This window comes from Clupea harengus, chromosome 17 (assembly GCF_900700415.2).
Source record: "Clupea harengus chromosome 17, Ch_v2.0.2, whole genome shotgun sequence".
NCBI lineage: Eukaryota > Metazoa > Chordata > Actinopteri > Clupeiformes > Clupeidae > Clupea > Clupea harengus.
In genome coordinates, this window is record NC_045168.1 from 23,864,427 (window position 1) to 23,888,758 (window position 24,332).

Here is a 24,332-nt window from a genome sequence, read left to right on the forward strand (position 1 = left end):
AATATAACACTAGCTTTGACAGCTATAACAGTATAGGCCACTATAAAACATCACCTGACAGCCTTTGTGTCTTCTAAAACATGGTACATTAAAATACCTTCAAAATAGTCTATGACTGGGGTTGGCACCACCACAGGTGCCCAGGCCCTGGCCAGCTCCACTGCCCAGGTGTTGTCTAGTGGCTCACAACTGTGATAAGGCTTCAGCTGATCATGATGGACCACTTTCGCTTTGGTCTTTGGGCCTTTTTGAAATCCGATACACCAGGTCGTCCAGTTTTCCCAGGATGAAGAATGGCCACTCATATGATGGGAGAAATGTCCTGACTTTGTTCTTGACTTTTCGTGTGCCCTTTATTAGATACCACACGGCATCTCCAACTTCGAACTGCGTACAGCAGCAATTCTTGTCGTACTGTCTCTTTGCACGTTCCATAGACCCCCCGTTTCTGGCAATCTGATGTGCCAGCTCCAGCCGTTGACGGAGGTTTTGGACATACTCAGGGGCAGTCGGAGCTGCATCAGGGTCAGGGGGTAGGCCAGCCACCAGGTCCACCGGCTCACTTACTTCCCGGCCAAACATCATATAGATAGGGATGAGATGAGTAGCACTGTGCCTGGTTGCTCTGTAGGCTATGACTGCATAAGGAATCATAAGATCCCAGTCCCAGTGGCAGCGTTCAGCCGCTGTGGCCAGGATCTGTTTCAAGGTGGAATTGAATCGTTTCACCTGGCCGTCAGACTGTGGTCGGAGCGGTGTGGTGTGAGTCTTTTCAATGCCGAATAATGAGCACATTTTCTGGAACACTTTAGACTCCAAATTGCAGCCTTGGTCGCTGTGCAGTACCTGCGGGGCCCCGTAGGGACACACCCACTCCGAGGCAAGCACTTCAGCCACGGTTTCAGCATTTTCATTGACCAAGGGAAAGGCTTCCACCCATTTGGTGAAGTAGTCCTGTCAGTGTAGGCCACAGACACCTTTTCATATATGTCATCCCTTAACACATGGAGATTCACCTGGTTTGCGGACACGCTGTCTAAACTCGATAGCCACTGCAGCGGCATGCTCTGAGGAAGGGCCATAGGCAGTTTCAACCTCCCCCAACAAGCGGCTGTAATCCTGTGGACAATGGCCCCTGCTGCACCCACCAAAAAAGAAAAGAAGATAAACAAACAAACAAACAAAAACCACTGAAAAACATGAAACCACAATTGAGCAAATACTGCTATACCACAGAGACTAACATGATCTGTCTTTTTTTGGTTGTTATATTTTGTTTTTCTGAACTCATAAAAGCGTTCAGGCAGAACGTTAACTGAATGCCCTTGGTCTCTTCAGTCCAGCGGTTCGCCTTCGTACAGCTCTCAAACCGGTGCAGGCACTCTCTCCACGGGGTGGGACCATCATACTGGCCAGGACTCAGGGTGGGAACTCTTTCTCTGGAGTCATATTCATCCTCACTCTCAGAAGAAGCCTGGTGGCGTACGGAACAGGGATGGCATACACATGACTTATGTGGCTCATAGAGAGGGGGCTGTAATGGCGTTGCTGCATTATCATATTGGTGTAATGGATGAGCAGATTTAACATTCTTGAGTGAATTGCCATAAAGGGTGCGACTGTGGGCCATTAGGGCGTGGGGGGTGACAGGTGACAGGAGTGCTATGAATGAAACTCCCTGAGTGAGTTGAGGCAAAGGGGTTTGTGCTGAGAGTTGCAACAGTTGCAATTAATGGCACTGTCAGTGCGTAACCACCATGGTGATGCATGTGTGAACAAGGTTCTTTACACCGCACATCAGCCCCATAGTCTCTTTCCACATCGGCTTTAAACGGGCTAGTGTCTGAACTTGAATGGTCTGATCGGTATAAAACATGTTTCACTTGCATTTCTTGTAAATGCATCAGTCTGTCCATCGAATGAGAAAAGGTTAACGAGCCAGTCTTATTCATTTTTCAAGTGCAAAAGTCAGTTCTTATTTCAACATCCTCCATTGCTGTGAATGACATTGGATTAGACATTGGTAGAGTGGCTGGTCACTTTTCCATGTAAACTTTGTTTACGTTCAGTCACGAAGCGCTGACAGGGGGCCGCCATCTTGGCTAACGCTCTAACGTTGTATGAGAAAATGGCACCGTCATGCTAACTGCTCCGGTTTATCTCACCGGTTATTTCCACAGTGTGCTCACCACAGCAGATATCGTTGTATTTTTCTGTCCCTTTGTGGGCGCCAGTGTTCACCTTTCAGCTCTGTCTGTTTCTGACTGTAGTTGGTGATTACAGGGGAGACTTTCACTGCTCCAGGGCCAAAGTGTTATATATGGTCTTAACTCCGGGGTTAACTCATTTTCCTTTCCCTCTGCAGTTGATGAGTAAATAAATGGCAACGGATTCTTTCTGAGGATTTATTCTCCACACTGGTTCAATGTTACAGCAACATAGCTTTTCTCCGGTCGCTACATCCAAACTATTCATAATATACATCCCCGTTCTCTCTCACACTCTCTCCCTCGCTTTACCACACCCGTACCCGTACCCGTACGTGCTGCTCTTAAAGGAGCCGCACCGTTATACAACAGCTGCCATTCACATCGGGTTCGAGGGGCGGCGCTGCACGGACGACGAAAGTATTGAGTGACGTCATGCAGAACCCATCAGCCACACGAAGCGGAAGCGCAATCCCCTTTCTTGTGACTGCGAGCTTGAAAACAGCCCAGCGAGCCTGGTAGAGGACTGTCACTGTTGTTCTGTTTACACTTGGCACTTCACAGAATAACAAGATAAAGACAACTCACATAACCGACGCCATGGAATCGAATGGCAAAGATGAACTCAAAGGGCCCGTGCTACATATCGTGGTGGTTGGATTTCATCACAAGAAGGGTTGTCAGGTAATATGGGTTACGTTAAACTCGTGCAGCATGACACTATCGTTAGCTCATTAAATGTTAGCTTGTCCAGGTATCTGACATTTAAACTTTTGGTCAGATTATAAAGGTGGAATGTAACTGTGTAGTTCCATGCAGTTGTGGCACAAGAGTGTTTGGCTCATTGCGTTGCAACATCGTTAAGTGAGAAAATAAACAAATAACAGTGGACAAAAGTAGCGACAGCTAGGTTAGCCGAGTAGTGTGACTAATGAATAAAATTGCTTGAATTATGATAACCTTGCTCCCTTTGCACAATGTCATGCATCCTTCAAAATATCTTAATTTCCTGGTGTTTTGTTCCGCAGAGTACCATTCCGTGCTAGGGTTGAGGTCGGCGCAGTTTGCGTTCTGAATTGATCGTAGTAGTAGTAGTAGTAGTAGTAGTAGAAATTGCAACTGGTTATAGCGGTGATATAGATTTTGGTAGGCTATAGAAAAGTGACACATCAGATCGCGTCTGTTTTGTCACAGCGTCCCAGAATTAAAGATCCTTATGTAAAGCGCAGTTTTGACAACAGAAAACGTTGTTTTGTCGCAAAGTGACAGTGAAAGCAGTGGGGTGGTTTACACGTTAGACTTTCGTCACTCTCTCCTTTTGGCAAGATTTGCGCTCGTCCGGATTATGTAATGGAAGGAATATCTCTCATGTAGCTACCCATATTGTAAATATAAGCCATCACATCGTGAGCACAATGAGCCAATGGCAGTGAAGTTGGTTGTCGTCAAGTAGACGGGCCCAGCGTGAGCATGTTTCCTTTGGCTATATCAACCTGTATATAGTTTGTCAACTATATTGTAGACCCAGTAAGTAGGCAAAATGCCTCTGCTCTGAGTGAACTCTGGATATTTTACTTTTGGGTCATTAAATTCACTAATAGCCCACTTTAGAGTCGCCCAGTGGACATGGACATGGTCATAGGCCTTTGTTGTTTCATTATTGGAAAGTTACAAATGCATGGATGTGTGAGTGTTCTCAGCTGTTGTTGTTTGCCATCTGTTTCTTTCTTGTGTAAATGTGGCTTAGGTTAAAGTTTTGCACCGGGTGTGTTTTACATTGGGTCATTGGGGGGGGGCACGGCTGTAGACCACTTACCTTAATAACGGTAGTAAGTCTTGCCATGGAGGTGGTCTGACCCCCTGCCGATCATCTACACCCTCTGTTGTATCTGATTAGACCTGCTGAGTAGCAGGAGTGCATTGTTTCATCTGGCCTTGTTTCAGAGAAGGAGAGAGAGAGAGCGATAGAGGGAGAGGGGGAGAGAGAGACATAGAGAGAGAGGGAGAGAGATAGAGGGAGAGGAAGGTATTAGCCGCCTGCCACCTGATAGGGGTTACTGGCCTCCCTCAGAGTATCAAGAGATTAGGTTTGTCTCCCGGTTAGACTCTGTTTCTTTCTCCCTCTCGATCCCTTTCAATCTAACAGTCCCTTCCTTTACTTATGCCCATTTTGCTTGCTCTATCATGTCTACTCTCGCTCTCTCTCTCTCTCTCTCTCTCTCTCTCTCTCTCTCTCTCTCTCTCTCTCTCTCTACTGTTTTGGCTGAAGAGAAGGGGGTCAGCAGGGCCTATCTAGTTGGATAGCTAGTTGCCCATGCGGGCCTCGAGACTTTTTTTTTGGTATTTGGTGTAAATATATGTCTCCTATCAGAAGCAGTGTTTCCCCACCTAATCTAGACGTGTGTGTGTGCGAGAGCGACAGACAATCCATGGTTATTATTATTGTTATTGACACCTGTCCAGATGTCTCATTTAGAATCTAAGTGCAATGTAAGAGGGCGGCTCTGAACTCCTCCCATTGTTAACACCTGCCTGTAGACTACTGTTTGTAAAGTGGGAGTCGCTGCCTGAGTCAACAGATTGGGCTTGAGGCCTTTTTATATAGTGAGTGACGTTCAGGGTCTATTGTCCATATGGTGGTCAAGACATTGGAAACTCGGCACCTCATTTATAATGTGCTATTGTGCAGAGTCACTTTATTGTGTTGGTCACAACCTTATTTTGGCATCATTTGTGAAGTGGGATTTGTTGTCTGAGTTCTCCCCCCAACCCACAGCAGGCACAATAGGCATCTTTTGTCAATATAGAATTTGTCAATATTCAAAGTTCAACATACATTGTTCAAAGTAAAGAATAAATTAACATGGCCAACTAAAGAAATGTACTTACATGTAATTATCCTAAATCCTAAATTTCCCTCGGGATTAATAAAGTATCCATCTATCTATCTATCTATCTAATTATGACTCTGAACTGCACAAAGGCACAAATTGCTGATTTGTGGTGTTTTAACCACACACAGTAACAGGGGAAGCTATTGAAAATTCGCTATAATCTTTCTTATTGTGATTTTTTTTTTTAAACATTTTGACAGGTGGAGTATTCCTATCCTCCCATCATGCCTGATGAGGGTCATGACAGCAGTGCCCTCCCTGAGGAGTGGAAGTACCTCCCCTTCCTGGCCTTGCCTGACGGGGCACACAACTTCCAAGAAGGTGAGCTCAGTCCACAATCACAGATCTAGAATTGGGAGTGGCACAGAACAAATAAATATTCCATCTCCGTGGTGATTTGGTTATGTCTGTCTTTAGAGTCTACAGTGGTTTTAATATAACCAGATGTTCTACTGTCTTGACTGCTGGGTGCAGTGCATGTAGATGTTGAGTATTTGTCAAGAGATATTCTCTGCTTTATCCATCTGTAGTGTCTCATGGGAGATGATGATTATAAACGTATATATGGCAAGAACCATTTCTCTGCCTCAGTCTCACCGCTACGTGTGCATTCATCAGAGGAGGGAGTACTGCTCAGTCATCAGTCTATAGATTAGCACTTCTGCAGTTTGTGGCTTTTTATAGAAATAGTGGTTTGCAAGTAACTATTGACGGTAGATTACTCACAAGCGCCACACTGCTACTCCTTCATAGTGCCATCACTGTTTCTCTCGATGGACACGCCATGGAATATTTACCCCAAGGCCTCACATCTCTGTATGCTTCACTCTTCCTGGGCACAGTTTGATCCAAACTGATCAGGACCTAGATAGGTTTGACTCCATGGGTCTGTGTTAAGGCCTACCAAAAGCTTTCAATGCACATGTACAGGGGTATTGGGAACTTGTGAGTATCAGGGTCTGTGCTTTAGCTTTGAGAGCCAGGTCTGGAAGTAGCTTAGAGTCTATGTATGATCAGTGCTTGTTTCTATTATTGATTTTTGAAAGCACCATTATGCAGCAGTTTGCCAGTATTTTAGGTATGTTTTTATACGGAATTGTAGTTGTGGTGTATGGTCATGTGAAGGACAGATAAACACACCTGTCATTCTCGCTAGCCACCCAGGCTATGTACTATGTAGATCTGTGGTCTGGGAAGGACAGATAAACACACCTGTCATTCTCGCTAGCCACCCAGGCTATGTACTATGTAGGTCTGTGGTCTGGGAAGGGTCACCTCACAAAAACTGTAAAAACACATTTCACAGCATGATGGCACAAACTATATCGGCTATGTTAACATGCTTCTGTCAGTGCCAACTGTGTTGTTGTGGTTGATGTTTGCAAGGCTTGTGGTTCCCTTTATGTAGGTCAGTAGTTTTAGACTAAAACTGCAAACTGCTGCTGCAAAACCTGAAAGTGAGTCATACTAGTGAACATGTCCAGAAGATGATCTGAAGAGGTTTCCTCAAAGACGAAAAATGCGGTGAGCCCCATGACATGCACTGGAGAACTTTGCAGAGAAGCCTTCTTCTGTGGGTGGTTCTTCACTGGGCTGTGGGCAGGCTGGCGGAACTAGTATCTGACAGAACATTTGTTCACATTAGGCTAAATAAGGATAGAGGCATTTGTGGTTTTGCTTTGAGGACAGAGGCCCATTTACATGTGAATGATCTAGAATGTTCTCTACCATTCCATTCACACTCGCTGTAGAAGATGTTGGCTGAGACATATGCAGGCCTAATTGATGTATAGATGCATGTTTTACACATAGCCACAGTGGTTCCTGAGTGATGCTGCATCTTGTGCTAGGTCTTTCTCACCTATGTTCTGACCCCAGCTGTCGCTGTGTCATGTGTTTATTCTCCCTGCTGAAATTAAGACTCTATTCAGTGATTTGGAAAAAGATGAAAATGAACACATGAGTGAATGAGCACACATGAAACACTCTGAATAAATGTGCCCATTTCCTATTTTGTGCAGCTGAATCTCTCCTTTGTTTATCTTATCATTCTATTATTTCTGTTGTCTGTATAGTCTGCTTTCAAATATGTGTGTTTACAACATTTAAAAATGTCCAGCTGCTAGCCTGTGCTTGGTCAGCTGCTCTGCACAGTCAGTAAGTGTACAGTCTGCCGGTCGGTCTGTGGTCAGTAAGTGTACAGTCTGCCGTTCGGTCTGTGTTTCAGTAAGTGTACAGTCTGCCGTTCGGTCTGTGTTTCAGTAAGTGTACAGTCTGCCGGTCGGTCTGTGGTCAGTAAGTGTACAGTCTGCCGTTCGGTCTGTGTTTCAGTAAGTGTACAGTCTGCCGTTCGGTCTGTGGTCAGTAAGTGTACAGTCTGCCGGTCGGTCTGTGTTTGTGAAGAATGTGAAGGCCATTCTCCTTCCTTGTTGACACTCAGATGTGGGCCTGAAAAGTGTTCACTACACAATCTTGTCTGATTGGTTAACAACATACCTTGGCCTCATGAAAATGGATCCTATGTTTGAGACCATTGTGTTTGAATGACTGCTAAACTCTGCTCTTTTCCCTTTAAGCTGTGTTCAGTCAGCCTTTTGTACTGTTTAGGAGTGGAGTTGATGCCATAAAGGCCAAACAAGAAACTCCAGTTTAATGACTGGACTAAAGTTCTCTTTTGAACGTTGATTTCTCATTGTTGTTGTGCTGTAATGTACATTCCAATGTGTTTTTGCTCTTTCAGACACGGTTTACTTCCATTTACCACCCCTAGAAGGAGAGATGAAGTGTGTCTATGGGGTTTCCTGTTACAGACAGATAGAGGCAAAGGTAAAAGTACTATGCAGCCAAACACATTCACAGTATTTTATGGCTTTTTTAAGAATACTAGCGTTTGAATTCTAATAGATGTGTTCATTGGATGGTGATTCAGGCTATTGATTCAGTCTGATCAGCAAAGACAGCACTACTTATAAAGCTCCTTCTTGTTCCAGGCTCTCAAAGTGCGGCTGGCTGATGTTACCAGGGAAACGGTGCAGAAGAGTGTGTGTGTCCTCAGTCGAGTGGTGAGTCAGCTGACAGACAGCCACATGACAACTGGTGTGTGTGTGTGTGTGTGTGTGTGTGTGTGTGTGTGTGTGTGTGTGTGTGTGTGTGTGTGTGTGTGTGTGCGTGCGCAGGCACAAACCACAATGATAGAATTCATCTGTGGTACATGTAGCTGAACCATGTAACAGTTTTTTTTTTTTTATCCATAAAAGGCATTTTTAACTGTGAGTCTTCATTAGTCACCATGCCCTGGCTGTATTTGGCTGTTGCTCTCAAGGCCATATCAGTCATGGAGGATCCCATGGTTGTTTGTGGTGATGGCGCAAAAGGAACTGTCATGGCGAAAACTAATGGACTAATCTCCTTGCATCATTTTCTGAAAATCTAAAGTTCCCTGTTTGTGACCAACTCACACACTAAGTTCAGAGGGGAAAACAACATCAACATAGATTTGGGGTATTTAAAAAAAAAAAAAAAAAAAACTCTAATAAAGGGGTGCAATATGTACAGCTTTTATGATATATAGAGAGAATATATATATATTCAGCTTATTCCAAATGCAGTTTGAGGTTGCTCATCATGTTTGGATGAGTTTTTCTGTACATGAATGTGAGAAACGTCTCACCCAGGATTGCTCCCAACATGTGTGGCACTATAGAAAGAATGCCCATAATTCATAGTGACGGAACAGCTGATGTGATGGTTGAGAGGTCTGTGAAAGTGATTCTGTTGCTTAAAAACTGCTGAGTTTTCAGCTCAAGTGTCTGGTTTTGTAATCCTTTTCTCACAGAAGTAAAGTTCTGGTTTAATCCTTTTCTCACAGTAAAGTAAATCAGCCTCCCCACATGTTTTGTTCACTCTGTATATCAATAGCCACAGGATGGAGGTACTTGTATGTATGTATGTATGTGTATGTATTTATGTATTTATGTATGTATTTATGTATGTATGTGTGTACTTACCTGGATTTTTGCACTCATTAATCAATAAATAGGGTGTGTTAGGAGGTAAACTTTTTGGTATGGTCATACCTGGTTACTCCCTATGGTGGAGCTGGGTTGAGAGGGTCGTGATCAGGGCTGGGTTGAGAAAGGGTCGTGGTCAGGGCTGGGTTGAGAAAGGGTCGTGATCAGGGCTGGGTTGAGAAAGGGTCTTGATCAGGGCTGGGTTGAGAAAGGGTCGTGGTCAGGGCTGGGTTGCTGCATTTGTGTCTGTAGCTTCTGATCTTACAGAGAACAAGACATATTTTACTCTAGACATTTTGTTTGTGTGTGTTGTGTATTGCGTGAATTAAATTGACTGCTGGTTATTATATGTTTGGCACCACCGGTCATTGTTCAATTGTTGTTCCCCCATCTCTCTGCTAGCCTCTGTATGGCCTCCTCCAGGCCAAGTTACAGCTCATTACACACGCTTATTTTGAGGAAAAAGACTTCTCCCAGATATCCATTTTAAAGGTAAATATATATTTTACTTTGTTATTATATATTATTGTTGTCTTTATTTGTATGTCTTTTACATATATGTTCTGCTCTCTGTCTCTCTCTCTGTGCAGGAACTGTATGAACACATGAATGGCTCATTACGGGGCACGGCTCTGGATGGATCACAGGTGTACTTGGGTAAGTCTACTCCACAGTCCTCATTTGACCCCAGCACCACGCAGCCACCCACCCAGGGGATGAGAGCCTGTTAGAAGCTGATAGACCCCTCATGTCCAAGATAGGGCTGAACGATTAATTGCATTTGCGATTTAATCGCGATATGACAGAACGCGATTTTCTAACCGCAACGTTTGCGATTAAAAAACGTGGTCTAAAAAAAAATAATTATTATTTTTTTAATTATTTAATAATTTTTTTTTTTTTTTTAAAGATGGTAAATTTTGCACACAGTGTTTAAAAAGTGCATGCCTAGTGTTTATACTTAAAATAATATTTTTTTTTTGAATTACTTAAATGCACAGTGGCCACCGATTTGTTGTTCTTGTTTCTATAAGAGCAGTTAAATAAAAAATGTAAAATGTGGGAAAGAATATTTTACACTAAATGTATCTAATATTGTGTTGGTCATATTTAAATCATTCATTACGTTTTGTTGGGAAAAAAAGAGGATGCAAAAAAAAAATCGCATATTAAATCGCACTCGCAATATTTTGGTAAAACATCGCAATTAGATTATTTTCCAAAATGGTTCAGCCCTAGTCCAAGAGCATTTGACCCCAGCACCACGCAGCCATCCACCCAGGGGATGAGAGCCTGTTAAATGCTGATAGACCCCTCATGTCCAAGAGCTGTTTTAAAGGCATTTCTCAGGCCAGATAAGCAGCAAAGTATCTGTGGCTCTGAATGACTGACAAGATCTTCACCTTTAACAGTTTCCCTGTCAGGTTACTGTGTTATGCAAGCTTTGTTCTGTTGTCCTGCTACAGGCGGGGTTTGGGGTGTGTGTGTGTGTGTGTGTGTGTGTGTGTGTGTGTGTGTGGGGGGGGGGGGGTGTGTGTGTGTGTGTCCCAGATGGGGCCTCTAGCTCACAGTTCAGCCTGGGGGCAAGAGGGCGAGGCCTTTGTTGTAAAACATTCAGGGGCAGGAACGAGGTGAGCAGGTGCTGCAGAGTGGCCCTGCCCTCATATTTTATATGTGCAAGGGTCACACAATTAGAACTACATTGATTTTTTTTTTTATTATTATTGTTTTTTGTTGCAACATGATTTCTTTTGTCATCATCTGTTTTTACAACCTGTAGACTAATCAGCTGCCTTTCAAGCATTATTGGGATTGTACAGAGTTGGGAGAATAACCTTGGAAGATTGCATTTCTATGTCCTCATTTTCTTCTTGTGCCGGTCAATAAAAGTGACTATCCAGTACTTAAATAGATTGAATGGATCAAACTTGGTAAATCATTTTGCTTTTAATGTGGTGTTAAAGTACAATTATTTTTAGGCAAAATTCCGCTTAGAAACTTTCAACATGATGCCCAACAACATGAAACCTCAGGATTGCATAGACTGGCCAAGCTTACATAGTCCTGCCAGGAGACACATCTCATGTGTCTGTTGATCATTTCCTGTCTTTTCTGTCTCGCTCTACAGGACTGTCTCCCAGAGATTTAATATTGCACTTTCGACATAAGGTAATCCTCACGCCTCACGCCTCAGGCCTCACGCCTCACGCTGCTGCTTCAGCCCCGACACAAATGAGTTTGTCTGCCTTCTCATGTCACAAAGAGAAAACTGAGTGAACCTGTTTTGTTAATCCCACCAGTCTATAACAACCGCCATCTCTCTCTCTCTCTCTCTCTCTCTCTCTCTCTCTCTCTCTCGCTCTCTCTCTCTTTCTGTCTCTCAGGTCCTCATTCTCTTTAAACTGATTCTGCTAGAGAAGAAGGTAAGACATAATAGTTATATTTATACACTTAAGGTTTATATCAGTAGTATAACTATATAAGTATAACGACATAGGAAATGTTTTTCATTATGCCATTTCTAAAGGCCTTACATACTCGTCATGTGTTGTGTGGAACTAGATTCCTCCAAGATGTCTTTGTTTTGAAATCTTTCCTTTTCTACAGAAAGCAATTACCAGGCTGTGAAATAGCACAGATATCTCCTAGAGCCCAAACAGGCTGGTAATGAATGACTTATCTCATCCTGCAGGTCCTGTTCTATGTGTCTCCAGTGAACAGACTGGTCGGGGCCCTAATGACTCTGCTGTCGCTTTTCCCTGGTAAGCTGGTAGACCAAATAGCCACTGTGTCATTAGATTAGATTCAACTTTATTGCCATTGCACAGAGTACAAGTACTGAGACAAAAAAAAATGCAGTTTAGCATCGGTGATGCGTTGGGCAGTTTTCACCACCCTCTGTAGTGCTTTCCGGTCCGCAACAGAGCAGCTGTCATACCACACTGTGATGCAGTTGGTAAGGATGCTCTCGATGGTGCAGCGGTAGAAGTTCACCAGAATCTGAGAAGACAGATGGACCTTCTTCAATTTCCTCAGGAAGAAGAGACGCTGGTGAGCCTTCTTGACTATGGTTGAGGTGTTGAGGGTCAAAGAGAGGTCCTCAGAGATGTGGACACCCAGGAACTTAAAGCTGGTGACACGCTCAACCTCTGTCTCGTTGATACGGATGGGGGTGTGTGTGCCACCTTTGGTCTTCCTGAAGTCCACAATGAGCTCCCTGGTCTTCTTGGTGTTGAGAGCCAGGTTGTTGTCGGTGCACCACGCCGCCAGGTGCCAGGTGCTCCTCCCTATAGGCCGACTCATCGTTGTGGCTGATGATGCCAACCCCCGTTGTGTTGTCTGCAACTTGATGATGGTATTAGAACCATGTACAGGTGTGCAGTCGTAGGTGAAGAGGGAGTAGAGGAGAGGACTCGGCACACAGCCCTGTGGTATGCCGGTGTTCAGGATGAGGGGTTGAGGAGGTGTGGTTCTCTAACCTAACAAACTGGGGTCTGTTGGTTAGGAAGTCCAGTATCCAGTTGCAGAGGGAGGTGTTGATGCCCAGGTCACTGAGTTTGGTGATCAGTTCAGCGTTCAACACCATCATTCCCTCCAAACGGAAGAAGTCGATGAACAACATTCTCACGTAGGTGTCGTTGTTGTCCAGGTAGGAAAGGGCAGAGTGTAGTGCCGTGGAGATGGCATCCTCCGTACTCCTATTCTGGCGGTAGGTGAATTGGAGGGGGTCCAGTGTGGGTGGTTGACAGGTTTTGAGGTGAGCCAGGACCAGCCTCTCGAAGCACTTCGTGATGGTGGGGGCGAGTGCAACTGGGCGGAAGTCATTAAGGCTCGCTGCAGTGGAGTGTTTTGGCACCGGCACGATGGAGGTGGTTTTAAAGCACGTGGGGACAACTGTTTGGGCCAGTGACAGGTTGAAGATGTCAGTCAAGACCTCAGTCAGCTGCCCAGCACAGGCTCCGAGCACATGTCGGGGGCGTGCCATCAGGGCCAGCAGCCTTACGTGCATTAATCCTGCTCAGTGCAGCACACACGTCGGTGGAGGAGAGTGTGAGGGGCTGGTGGTCTGCAGGGAGCACAGCCTTGATGGCTGCCTCCTAGTTGTCCCTGTCAAAGCGGGCATAAAAGCGGTTCAACTCATCAGGGAAGGAGGTGTCGCTGGTTGGGGTGGTGGTGTTGGTGGGTTTGTAATCCGTTATGGCCTGGATGCCTTGCCACATGCGTCGGGGGTCGGAGTTGTTCTTGGAAGTGCTCCTCAAACCTCAGCTTGTGGCTGTGCTTGGCCTTCTTGATGCCCCTCTTCAGTTCAGCCCTGGATGAACTGTAGGCCTGAGCATCACCTGATCTGAAAGCGGTGTTGCGTGCCTTCAGCAGTAGGCTGACCTCTCTGTTCATCCATGGCTTCTGATTAGGGAATGTAGTGATCCGTTTGAGGGTGGTGACACTGATGATGTTGGTAAAGTCTAGAACGGGGGAGGCATAAGAATCGATGTTCCATAAGATAATAAGATCCGTGTGGGAGTCCAGTGTGGCCTGAATGGCAAACACACACCAGTCTGTGTGTCCAAACCGACAAAAGTTCCTGTCGGCTGTATGAAGTATACGCAAGACTGTTCTGAGTGAAGGCAGATAACTACTAATTCGCAGAATCTGGGCAGACGCTGAGCCTCGAGTTGTGCACGTGCCGCCATCTTGGTAGTTAGTTGGATCCTGATACAGCTAACAAAAATGTGTCATGTGTCATTGTGGCTTGATCAGAGCAGTATCTCTTAGCTTGTAGAAGATAAGATAAGATAATAAGATTGCTCTTATTTGAAAGTGCAGGAAAGGAGACAGCCATGTGTTTGTCCTCACTCCCAGTCTGGCCTCCTTTGTGTTTTGCCTCAGGCATGATGGAGCACGGCCTTGCTGACTCATCCCACTACAAGCCCAGGAGCAGCGTGTCTGAAGAGCTGACCCCGGTCATTGAGAGCGTGCCAGGCGCCGAGGAGTTTGTGTCTGTGTCTGTCACAGACATTGCCAACGCCACCCGTGAGCTGGAGGGGGCCACCGACGCCCCAAGAGTCCTGTCCCCTCCCTGCAGCCCCCTCAGGGAGGACGCCCACCTCCTGAAGCCCCCCCAGCGCGCCTCGCCGGACTCATCTGAGAGCGACTGGGAGACCCTGGACCCCAGCGTGCTGGAGGAGGCGCAGCAGCAGCAGAAGGATGAGGAGGAGGAGGAGGAGGAGGCCGCTGGAGGGTCGGGGTCAGGGCCATGCCAAGGGGAGCAGGATAATGAGGCCTTTGAGCCCGCCTCCGGCCTGCCCATCACGGTGCAGCCTCAGTCCTCTGCAGGCGGTCAGGGCGTCCTCACCCAGGGGCTGGTGTCTGGCTTGGAGGAGGACCAATATGGCCTGCCCCTCGCCATCTTTACTAAGGTAGGGGGGTACATACACATACTCGCATGCTCGATCAAACTCTTAGCCATCCACACGTTCTGGTAGACGGTATACACCATTCAGACTGCCAAGGCTATCACTTTTGTGAACAGGTATTTGGAATATTGGGAAATTAAATTCAACCAGTGCATCTGAAGTGTTTTTACATTTGATACACTATTAAACACTCGGGAACACAGTGTACAGATTACCATCCACTAACAAATACAACGACGACTTTGCTTTTTGTGGTTTTAGAACTTGATTCACAAAGGTTACACAACTTGTCACTGTAGTATCTGCTTTTTCAGATATTGCAATTGTTTACTCTAAATTGTTTACTCTGAAATGTGTTGCCAGGGTTACCTGTGTATGCCGTACATGGCCCTGCAGCAGCACCACCTGCTGTCAGATGTGACCGTGCGTGGCTTTGTTGCCGGAGCAACCAACATCCTCTTCCGTCAGCAGAGGCACCTGAGTGATGCCATAGTAGACGTGAGTCATTCTCTTCTCTCTTCTCCTTTCTCCAGAGTCATTCTCTTCTCTTTCCTTCTCATCCCTTCACATTCCCACTGCCCAACACCGCTCTTCTCCTTTCGCCAGAGTCATTCTCTTCTCTTTCCAACATCGCTCTTCACATTCACACTGACCCACTGCCCAACACCGCTTTCCATCACATCCCTTCACATTCCCACCGCCCAACACCGCTTTCCATCACATCCCTTCACATTCCCACCGCCCAACACCGCTTTCCTTCTCATCCCTTCACATTCCCACCGCCCAACACCGCTTTCCATCACATCCCTTCACATTCCCACTGCCCAACACCGCTTTTCTCCTTGCTTTGGTTACCCTGTTTTTAGCTCTCTCCCTTCAGCTTTCCCTCATTTCTCTATTACATTTACATTTACATTTAGTCATTTAGCAGACGCTTTTATCCAAAGCGACTTACAAGGATGTATACACATTTTACTCTATCTCTCCATCTCCCTGGCTTGTCGACTATTTGAAGTGTTATAGTCTATATACACCAGTTATATTGTTGTGCAGAAGATGCCTGTTTTCTGGGGCATTTTGACACTGTGATTTGAGGCCATGGTGTGTGTGTTCAGGTGGAGGAGGCACGGATCCAGATCCAGGACCCGGAGCTGCGGCGGCTGCTGAGCCTGACCACAGCTGACCTGCGCTTCGCAGACTACCTGGTCAAGCACGTGACGGAGAACCGTGAGGACGTCTTCCTGGACGGCACCGGCTGGGAGGGGGGCGATGAGTGGATCAGAGCACAGTTCAACCTTTATGTGCTCTCACTGCTGTCTTCCACGCTACAGCAGGGTAATAAAACACACACACAGACACACAGACACACAGACACACAGACACACAATTCAATTGTATTTGTATAGTGCCATAACAATACAATTGTCTCAAGGCGCTTTACAGAGCCCAGAGCCTGGACCCCCTTAGTGCAAGCACAATGGCAACAGGGGCAAGAAAAAACTCCCTGTTAGTCAGGAAGGAACCTTAAGCAGAACCACGGCACACACCCATCTGCCTGAGGTCGGCCGGAAGGAGATAGTTAGGGGAGATGGGGGAGAGTTGTGTGCCAGAAGGGGAAGGGAAACAACAAGTGTTGTACACAGCTTGCATTTGGTAGATGTACATAATACATATACATACATCATATGTATATACATGATACATACAAAAACAGCTTAGTGGGTATACACTGTGCTCATAGGGTTACAGTTACAGGGGTAAGGAGAGTAGGAACAGAAAAAACATGTCGGTGGTGGCAATAATATATATTGCATATAAATGCTAGCATAGGGTACGGGGTAGAGTAAGTGTAAGGCAGTACGGTGGTGATGGGTGCATGTGGGCCGAGGGATTCTACAGGTAGATCGGGTGGAGAGACTACAGCAGCGTCCCATAGTGAAGATCTAGATTAGGAGAGAAAAAAGAAGACAGAGTGAGTGGGTAGAGTTGGCTGGCCATATGCGTAGAAGAGGAGGAGTAGTGGTGGTGAGGAGCAATGTTTCCACATCCATCAGCAATTGGATCATGCTATAAGGGAGAGAGAACATTTTTGTTGGTAGACATCAATTTGGAAAACAGATAAGGAGATACTTTTAGGTAGTCAATTAACAGTAGGCAATATGGCCATTTTAACAGTATTAATATAGGCATTAGCAATGTGATATAAAAGGAGAGGGAGAGAGAGAGGCTGCCTGGGTAGGTGTATGGGAATATTATTTAGCATTTGGTTTTGTTATGTTTAGTTATGGTTGGCTGGCATGGTGCATGCGGATATTAGTTAGGATGGCAGGATACACAACAGTGCCTGACTAGCTGGAGACAGCCACAACATGCGCCGTATGCTGTGTCCGAGACACAGACACACACAGACACACACACAGACACACACACAGACACACACAGACACATTATAAGTACATTTAAAGCAAATTTATTTTGCTAATTTAAATGCATTTGGCTGTTTTGGTTGTAGTGCTGTCTACATTAGGTTTAGAATGGCTTCAAATGTTGGCTATTAACTTTCAGAGAGCATTGATATTTGTACCAGCCACACTTCAGGATGATGGTACCTTACACACACACACACACACACACACACACACACACACACACACACACACACACACACACACACACACACACACACACACACACAGCTGTACAGTCATAGCTGTTAGCTGTTCTGGCAAATGCAAGAATGAAATACATGTTTCACTGATATTAGCTGATTAATTGGTCATCTTAATTAATGTGTGTGTGTGTGTGTAATGAAGCTTGGCCCTCTGCTCTGTCTAGATAATGAAAAGATGTTGGCTGATTATGGAGCTCCATTCGTCTCTGCCTGGAGGATCACGCATAACTTCAGAGTGTGGTACAGCAACAAGCACCCGGCCATGGCTGAGATTACCCCTGGGTAAGCCTGAGGCTAGGTGGAGGGGGAAAAAAATCTAAAAAAAGTAACATTGGTTGTACACCTGCTAGAGTTCAGAGTGGTGTTTAGTACTGTTTACAAACAGAATCATTTGCTTTTTGTGTCTGTAAAGCCTTACACTGTCTTCAACACTATCTGTATCTCTTGCTCCCATAGCCATCCTTGCCTTGGCCAGTACAGTGTGACTGACATGAAGCTGCGCCTCTCTCAGTGAGTACTCCTGCTATTGGATCACTTGTAGTCACTAGTAGCTTTAGTCTCTCAGTGAGTACTCCTGCTATTGGATCACCTGTAGTCACTAGTAGCTTTAGCGGTTTGACCCAGTTCCAGCCTGGCCCATGTCTGTCCCTTTTTTGGCTTTTCCTTGGAGAATTAAGACCTTGATCGTAAAGATCGTAAAAAATCCTTCAAACGAGTATCGTGATCTGTTAATGTGATTCTGTAAATATGAAGAAACGCAGGCAGATACACCACATTAACTAGAAGGACAATCAGAACAGTGCAGACCTCGACCAAGGCCAAATGCCCAATCTCGCAATGTTAACAAAAGCAAAAAATGATTTGTGGTTCCCCCGATGATTCGGATCCACTCCAAAATATCTTGTGTTCTTCCATGGCTCATGCTACACCCTTATAATAATAATAATAATAATAATAATAATAATAATAAAACTTTATATTAATTTACTTTATTTTATATTAATTTATATTATTAACTTTATACATAATTTATATAGCACCTTTCATGCAAAAGAATGCAGCTCAAAGTGCTTTAGAGCAAATACATAACGTGCACAAAGAAATTACATGCAGATAAAAATAGACATCAAAGAAACATAAAAACTCAGATATAGTGCAAAAGAATAAAATTAAAAAAAATTGATAATAATAATTATTAAAATTATAAAATTGAATACATAAAATGCATAGCATAAGATACCTTATACCAGGATTCATGAAAATTGGGCCAGTAGTTTTGTGTAATCTTGCTGACAGACACAGACACAGACAGACAAACAAACCGCACCCAAAACATAACCTCCATGGTGGAGGAAATAAGAGTGAAAGCTGACCACTTGCTGCCACCATGTGGCAGCCAAAGGAAGTAGAAAATATCTGACTTGCCATAAGTAACAGGACGAAAATTGATAGTGTTTATGTAGATTCTGAAAAAATCTCTTGATTTATGTTATGAAATGTTCTGTTCTGAAACATCAATCGTCATCGTCTCTCCCAACCCTATCCCTCTTTCTAAAACGCTCTCGATGGATTCGAAGAATATAATCCGCTCGGTGCCTCTTTCTGTGTCAACACGGTCCATCTAGAATGTCTGCTGGCTATTCACTCACACTTTCAGCACCTCACAGGCTTCCAGACTTCATTTCCATCTGTACATAGTGCTGTGTGCTGCTGGGCATGATGGAGAAGGAATCAGCCTGGGCTTCCTCATACTCATGGATTAGATCTTAAAAAAGGAAAAGAGTTCAGTAATAAAAAAAAAGAAAAAGGTTTAGCATAGCTGTCCATCTGTCTGTGCACATATGTGTGTGTGTGTTTGTGTACTTGGTTTCAGTCCAGGAAGTTAAGAGTGGGAAGGTGATCTGGGCTGGTATAGGATTTCTGCCTGTGCCCCATCCTTAAAATGAAAGCCTCTAGGATTACACAGGGCATATTTGCGCCCCTTGTGTGTGAGCAGCTGCGTGTGTGTGTGTGTGTGTGTGTGTGTGTGTGTGTGTGTGTGTGTGTGTGTGTGTGTGTGTGTGTGTGTGTGTGTGTGTGTGTGTGTGTGTGTGTGTGTGTGTGTGTGTGTGTGTGTGTGTGTGTGATGATGGGGGTTCATGCGAGGGTGTCTTCATCCGGGCTCATCTATTGATAGCTTTATGGTGAGAACACCAGCAGGGCTGCTTGCTGCTGATATATTGGCCTCTCACTTCCTGTGGCGGGTAGGGTGTCAGGCACCCTGTGAACTTTGTCGTAATGCCTTGGTAAACAAATAAACAGACTTGGTCATTTATCTAGCTCTCTATTATATACACAATGAAGTGCTTACTCCTTCAGTCACTTAGGAAGTGACTGTAGCTTTCGACCAGGAGAAAATCGATCAAATATATTATTCTGTATTTGGACTAGCAATCATGCTTAATATGAAGCACACTTTGTGTCACCCTGTCCCTTTAATCTCTTTCTCTATACAGCATCAGTAAATGCCCATAGTCTTGGCAGGACGATGACTGACACAGAGAAAGAAAGAGGGTGGTGTGTTTTTGCACTCTTTGTGTTGGTCTGCATTGACCCCCCCCAGTCACTTCCTGTATGCCTTCACAAGGCAAGTAAACACTCCCCCTGGCAACGCCAAGGAGCAGAAAAGGCAGGAAAAGGGCAATCTGGCTTTCTTTGAATTTGAATGGCTACAGTCAACAGCACTGGGTTGCCCTCCGTGGAAAGTGTGTAGCATTGGATATGAGAGCAACAATGCTGGGATTGAGTGTCAAAACAGAGGAGGGTAGTTCTGTTACAAAGAGCCCTCTGATCAGGTTTCATAGGCAGGCATGGCTCCTTGGCCACTGCTGTCAAGCAGAGACCAGACCTCTTCTCTCCACTTGGTATTCTAGAGGCTAGAGTGGACCTGTACCTGGAGTCATCAGTGGCAGGTCTTTGGGTGCAGTGTTTGGTTGGCTCCCAGGAAACAGACACAACATTTTAGGATGAAGAACTCTGTATAAAATGTGATCGTGTTTGTGGGGAAGACTATGTGTAAGGCAATGAGCTTTGTATTTCTCACAATTTTCATTTGCTTAAACACTGTGGCTTTTTTAAATCAATCAGGTCAGTTTTGTCACATGCTACTTTCCACAAACTTTCATGGTCTGACAAATGAGTCATTCGATTTCAGTGTGGCAATCATGGTAGTTTGACTGATGTTAAGCTCATTCACATTGTTTTAATTTTTAAGTGCATTGTGCCAGTATTAGCAGACTTGTTTGCAACACAGTTTTATAGCCTCATATGCCCCAAGTAGTCAAATACAAAAATGTATTGATTTTTGAACCATAAAGGTTGTTTGGAAAATCCCATTCAAGCAAAAAAGACTAATCGAAGCTAATTGCTTGCTCACAAAATGGTGGATACAGCCATCGTTATGTTGACAGATTTGTATGACTTTTTGAATATATCTCGCTTAACATCCATTCCAACGTAAAGGACACATCGTTTGGAATGGACATATTTATTTTCACATGTGAAGAGAGCATAAATGAGTCTTCCACTTTCAACATAACAGTGTAACATTTCATGTCAAGTGAACTAGGGGTGTCTTCCACTTTCAAGATTACAGTGTAACATTTCATGTCAAGTGAACTAGGGGTTCCCACCTCATCATCTCTTCCTGCTTAAAGACTTACATACATGATGGAGAACTCCCAAATATTACACCCATTGGGATCATATTTATCAAATTACAGACATTGGGATCATATTTATCAAACTACAGACACTTTTACAGAAGGGGTGGTCCAAATTTAAATTTTAATATTGCCTGTATCTGACACCCTTAGAAATATGCCAAACTGACCAGGGCCTTGTTGACCGAGTATATATCCCTAGAAGCATTTCTAAGTAGCCTTTTTTAACCTAAAGTCAAAAGCGTAAAAGTGGCTGTAACTTGGTGAATAATGCCCCCATGACTCTAATGTTGGATTTCTCCATCATATTTATTCATTTTCCTCCAGAAATAAATGAACAAAATTAATACAAATTGAGGTGGACGTCACTGAGGGGCTGAGTCTTAAAATAAATGTGTATTACTTTGCTATCTGAGAGATGGCTTCTCAGCATTTAATTTAATATTTAATTTAATATTTGTAATGCTGCAGCTCAAACTGTAATTAATGACAGGGAGACTTAATGCCAGGAAGGGATTGAAATGTGTCACTGTGTGTGTGAGAGAGTGGGTGTATTTTTGGAGACTTGGTAGTGGTCGCTTACTCTCTTGTCCTTGTGGTATTCCAGCTCTGTGCAAAATAGTGAGCGTGGGAAAAAGATTGGCAACGCTGTTATGACCACCAGCCGGAGTGTGGTTCAGACGGGGAAGGCTGTAGGTGAGTGGAAGAGACATGGCTAACCCAAAGACAACTTCCCACCTCTCTGGAGATTGGTTTTATATTGCATGTTACTACAAATTGTGTACTTTTATGTGAATGTATGTATTGATACTTAAATTCTTAAATGATCAACATTGTTCTGTTCTATTTTTAAAAATCCTTCTCTCAGGATCCAGCTAATCATTTTGTCCCTGCCCTCAGGTCAGTCTGTGGGGGACGCCCTGACCAGTGCCAAGTCAGCCATGTCATCGTGGTTCTCCACCTTGGCCCAGCCTGCTGCTGAGGCTTCCCCAGCCTGTCCCCAGACTCCAGCTACCAATGAGTGACACCCACACCTCCTCATGAACTGTGATAAACCTCCAGCTTGTAACGAGCCCAGACCCAGACCCAGACCCAGACCCAGACCCAGACCCAGACCCAGACCCAGACCCAGACCCAGACCCAGACCCAGACCCAGAGACAATCCAGGGGCACTAGTCACCCTTCCTGACACACGTCCTTGGTTGACTCATGGTTCATGGAGCACTGATGTACAACCACAGATTCAGATGGTATTCCAGCCATTGGCTGCATCGGCATGCTATCCATTGCTCACTTGAACTCGGGCTTTAGGATGAACTTGATATATCAGGTACTGTCCGCCCCGGACTTCACCATCAAGACAAGAAAAAATCTCCACACTAAAGTCCTTTTTTTAATCTCCAATCTGCATCTCTCCATTCTTTACCACTTACCAGAACTGTTGAAGCATTGTACACCAATGGCTATCCTCCCCATGACTTCTTCCCTGAGATTTCTGTTATTTTCCAAACCTCAATGGATCATGAACGATCAAAGTCTAAGTGTTCTGGAAGTATGTTGTATCTTTGTTAATGTATCTCTGTGTGTGTGTGTGTGTGTGTGTGTGTGTGTGTGTGTGTGTGTGTGTGTGTGTGTGTGTGTGTGTGTGTGTGTGTGTGTGTGTGTGTGTGTGTGTGTGTGTGTGTGTGTGTGTGTGTGTGTGTGAGCGCGTGCATGTCAAAGCTGTTGCTGCAGGGAGTGAACACTGCTGTAGGTCTGAAACCAGCTGGCTTTATTTTCCCATCTTTTGAATTGAATGGGGTCTTTTCTGCTGTTGAAAATTCTGTTCAGTTTTAACAGACATTCCCTGGCCCTTTTGTAGATCCTGATACAGATGCTGACTGAGGTCTCATCTCACTATAGGAGAGGCCCTTGGGGCTTTGGACAGTACTAGCATGCTGACTGAGGTCTCATCTCACTATAGGAGAGGCCCTTGGGGTTTTGGACAGTACTAGCATTCTGACTGAGGTCTCACCTCACTATAGGAGAGGCCCTTGGGGCTTTGGACAGTACTAGCACGTAGTAGCTTCTCCAAGGAGGGCCCTTCCAGTGAGGCCATTGGAAGAGATGTCATTCTTCGTTTAAGACAGCACTGCACAATCAAGGATGGCATGGGGCTACATGGAGCTCCCTCCCGGTATTAGCTGTTGCAGTTAGATATCTGTGGGTAGCCCAGTACCCCTCAAAAAGAGGATCTTCTCAGGACACCTCATTGTCAGTGTTGAACCTTGATCTCACCCAGTAATAAGATCTCAATCCTAGGTTATAATTAGTTATTTATCTAACCATCTTCCATGAAAATGCCAATCTTTGAATTAGCTGTCTCTTCAACTTGATGTGATCTCAGTCTGTTCTGGGTGTTCACTGCAGTCAGTCTGTCCTGATAGCTTAGCCTGGAGTTTTTTTTTTTTTGGTTTGTTTGATGCTGTTCAGTTTTGACCTTTGGTGTCTGACGTAGATTGGGTTCCATTCAAGTGTATGCATTAGCACGTGCCTGAGAGGGTTAACCCTTATATGTTTCCCCCATCTTTTGCCTACTGTACAGAATCTTGTGCTTTTAATGAAGGATTAAGTGTAAAACAGTGAACCTCTTAGACTAAGTGTTCAGACATGTCATGCATTGGCCTCTTATATTTGCATTTTTTAATTGCATGGGTTTGCAACACACCCACTGAAGCTGGAACACTAAACTGTTTTGGTGAGAATGCTGAATAGACCTAAATTGACATAATCGAGGATGTCTTAAGGTTATGTTTTTTCTTTTAATTTAATTGATGACACCCAATGTTCTCCTTACTTTTTATAGTGTTCTCCCTGGACTAGTGGCAATATCCGTATTGATATTGATATTGATATCTGAGCTGCTTTAGTTGTTTTATCTCATAGAAATATTTACATGTGTATATAAATATGAATGTATTCCTATTCCAGCAAGAGTTGTATAATTCTCAACTTATTTTCCTGAAAAATGCTTTTGAAGTCAGAGATGAAAAAAGAATTACGGTAACAATACTGCTGTATTAAACAAGAATAACTATTAATCTTGTGATGCATCTTCATTTCTAAAGTATAGGGGGACAAACTGACATTTTAAAAATAGATCTTCATATTGAAGATGAAAATAAAAGACGGTCTGAGGGTTGTTTTTGTTTTTGTCATCGCTCCTCCTTGATTCCGGAAGAGTGCTAGGCTCGTTTCTCTCCGTTAAAATGTAGGTCATCCCAACCGGAGCACGGCAAAGAGGGGGTGGGGGGACACTGAGCCGACATGACCAGACAAAAACATCTAGCCCACGTGCCAGTCAACAACAATGCCGCGCTACCATAGTCAGACGAGATGAGTGGAGTGGCCGGACCCATGACTTTGAGATGAATTAGCCGGAGGGGAATTGCTAGC

At 44.5% G+C, this 24,332-nt stretch overlaps 1 protein-coding gene across 1 annotated transcript; it reads left to right on the forward strand.

Annotated features, from left to right (window-relative positions):
- The first annotated feature begins 2,637 nt into the window (after positions 1–2,637).
- avl9 (AVL9 homolog (S. cerevisiase)) lies at positions 2,638–22,543 on the forward strand. Its single transcript, XM_031583608.2, has 16 exons — positions 2,638–2,891; positions 5,302–5,422; positions 7,842–7,927; positions 8,092–8,163; positions 9,514–9,603; positions 9,702–9,768; positions 11,240–11,280; positions 11,496–11,534; positions 11,804–11,873; positions 13,999–14,528; positions 14,889–15,023; positions 15,641–15,860; positions 17,361–17,478; positions 17,653–17,706; positions 21,505–21,593; positions 21,798–22,543. The coding sequence occupies exons 1-16, from the start codon at positions 2,808–2,810 to the stop codon at positions 21,920–21,922; spliced, it is 1,941 nt and encodes a 646-aa protein (XP_031439468.1). The 5' UTR covers positions 2,638–2,807; the 3' UTR covers positions 21,923–22,543.
- Positions 22,544–24,332: the final 1,789 nt, after the last annotated feature.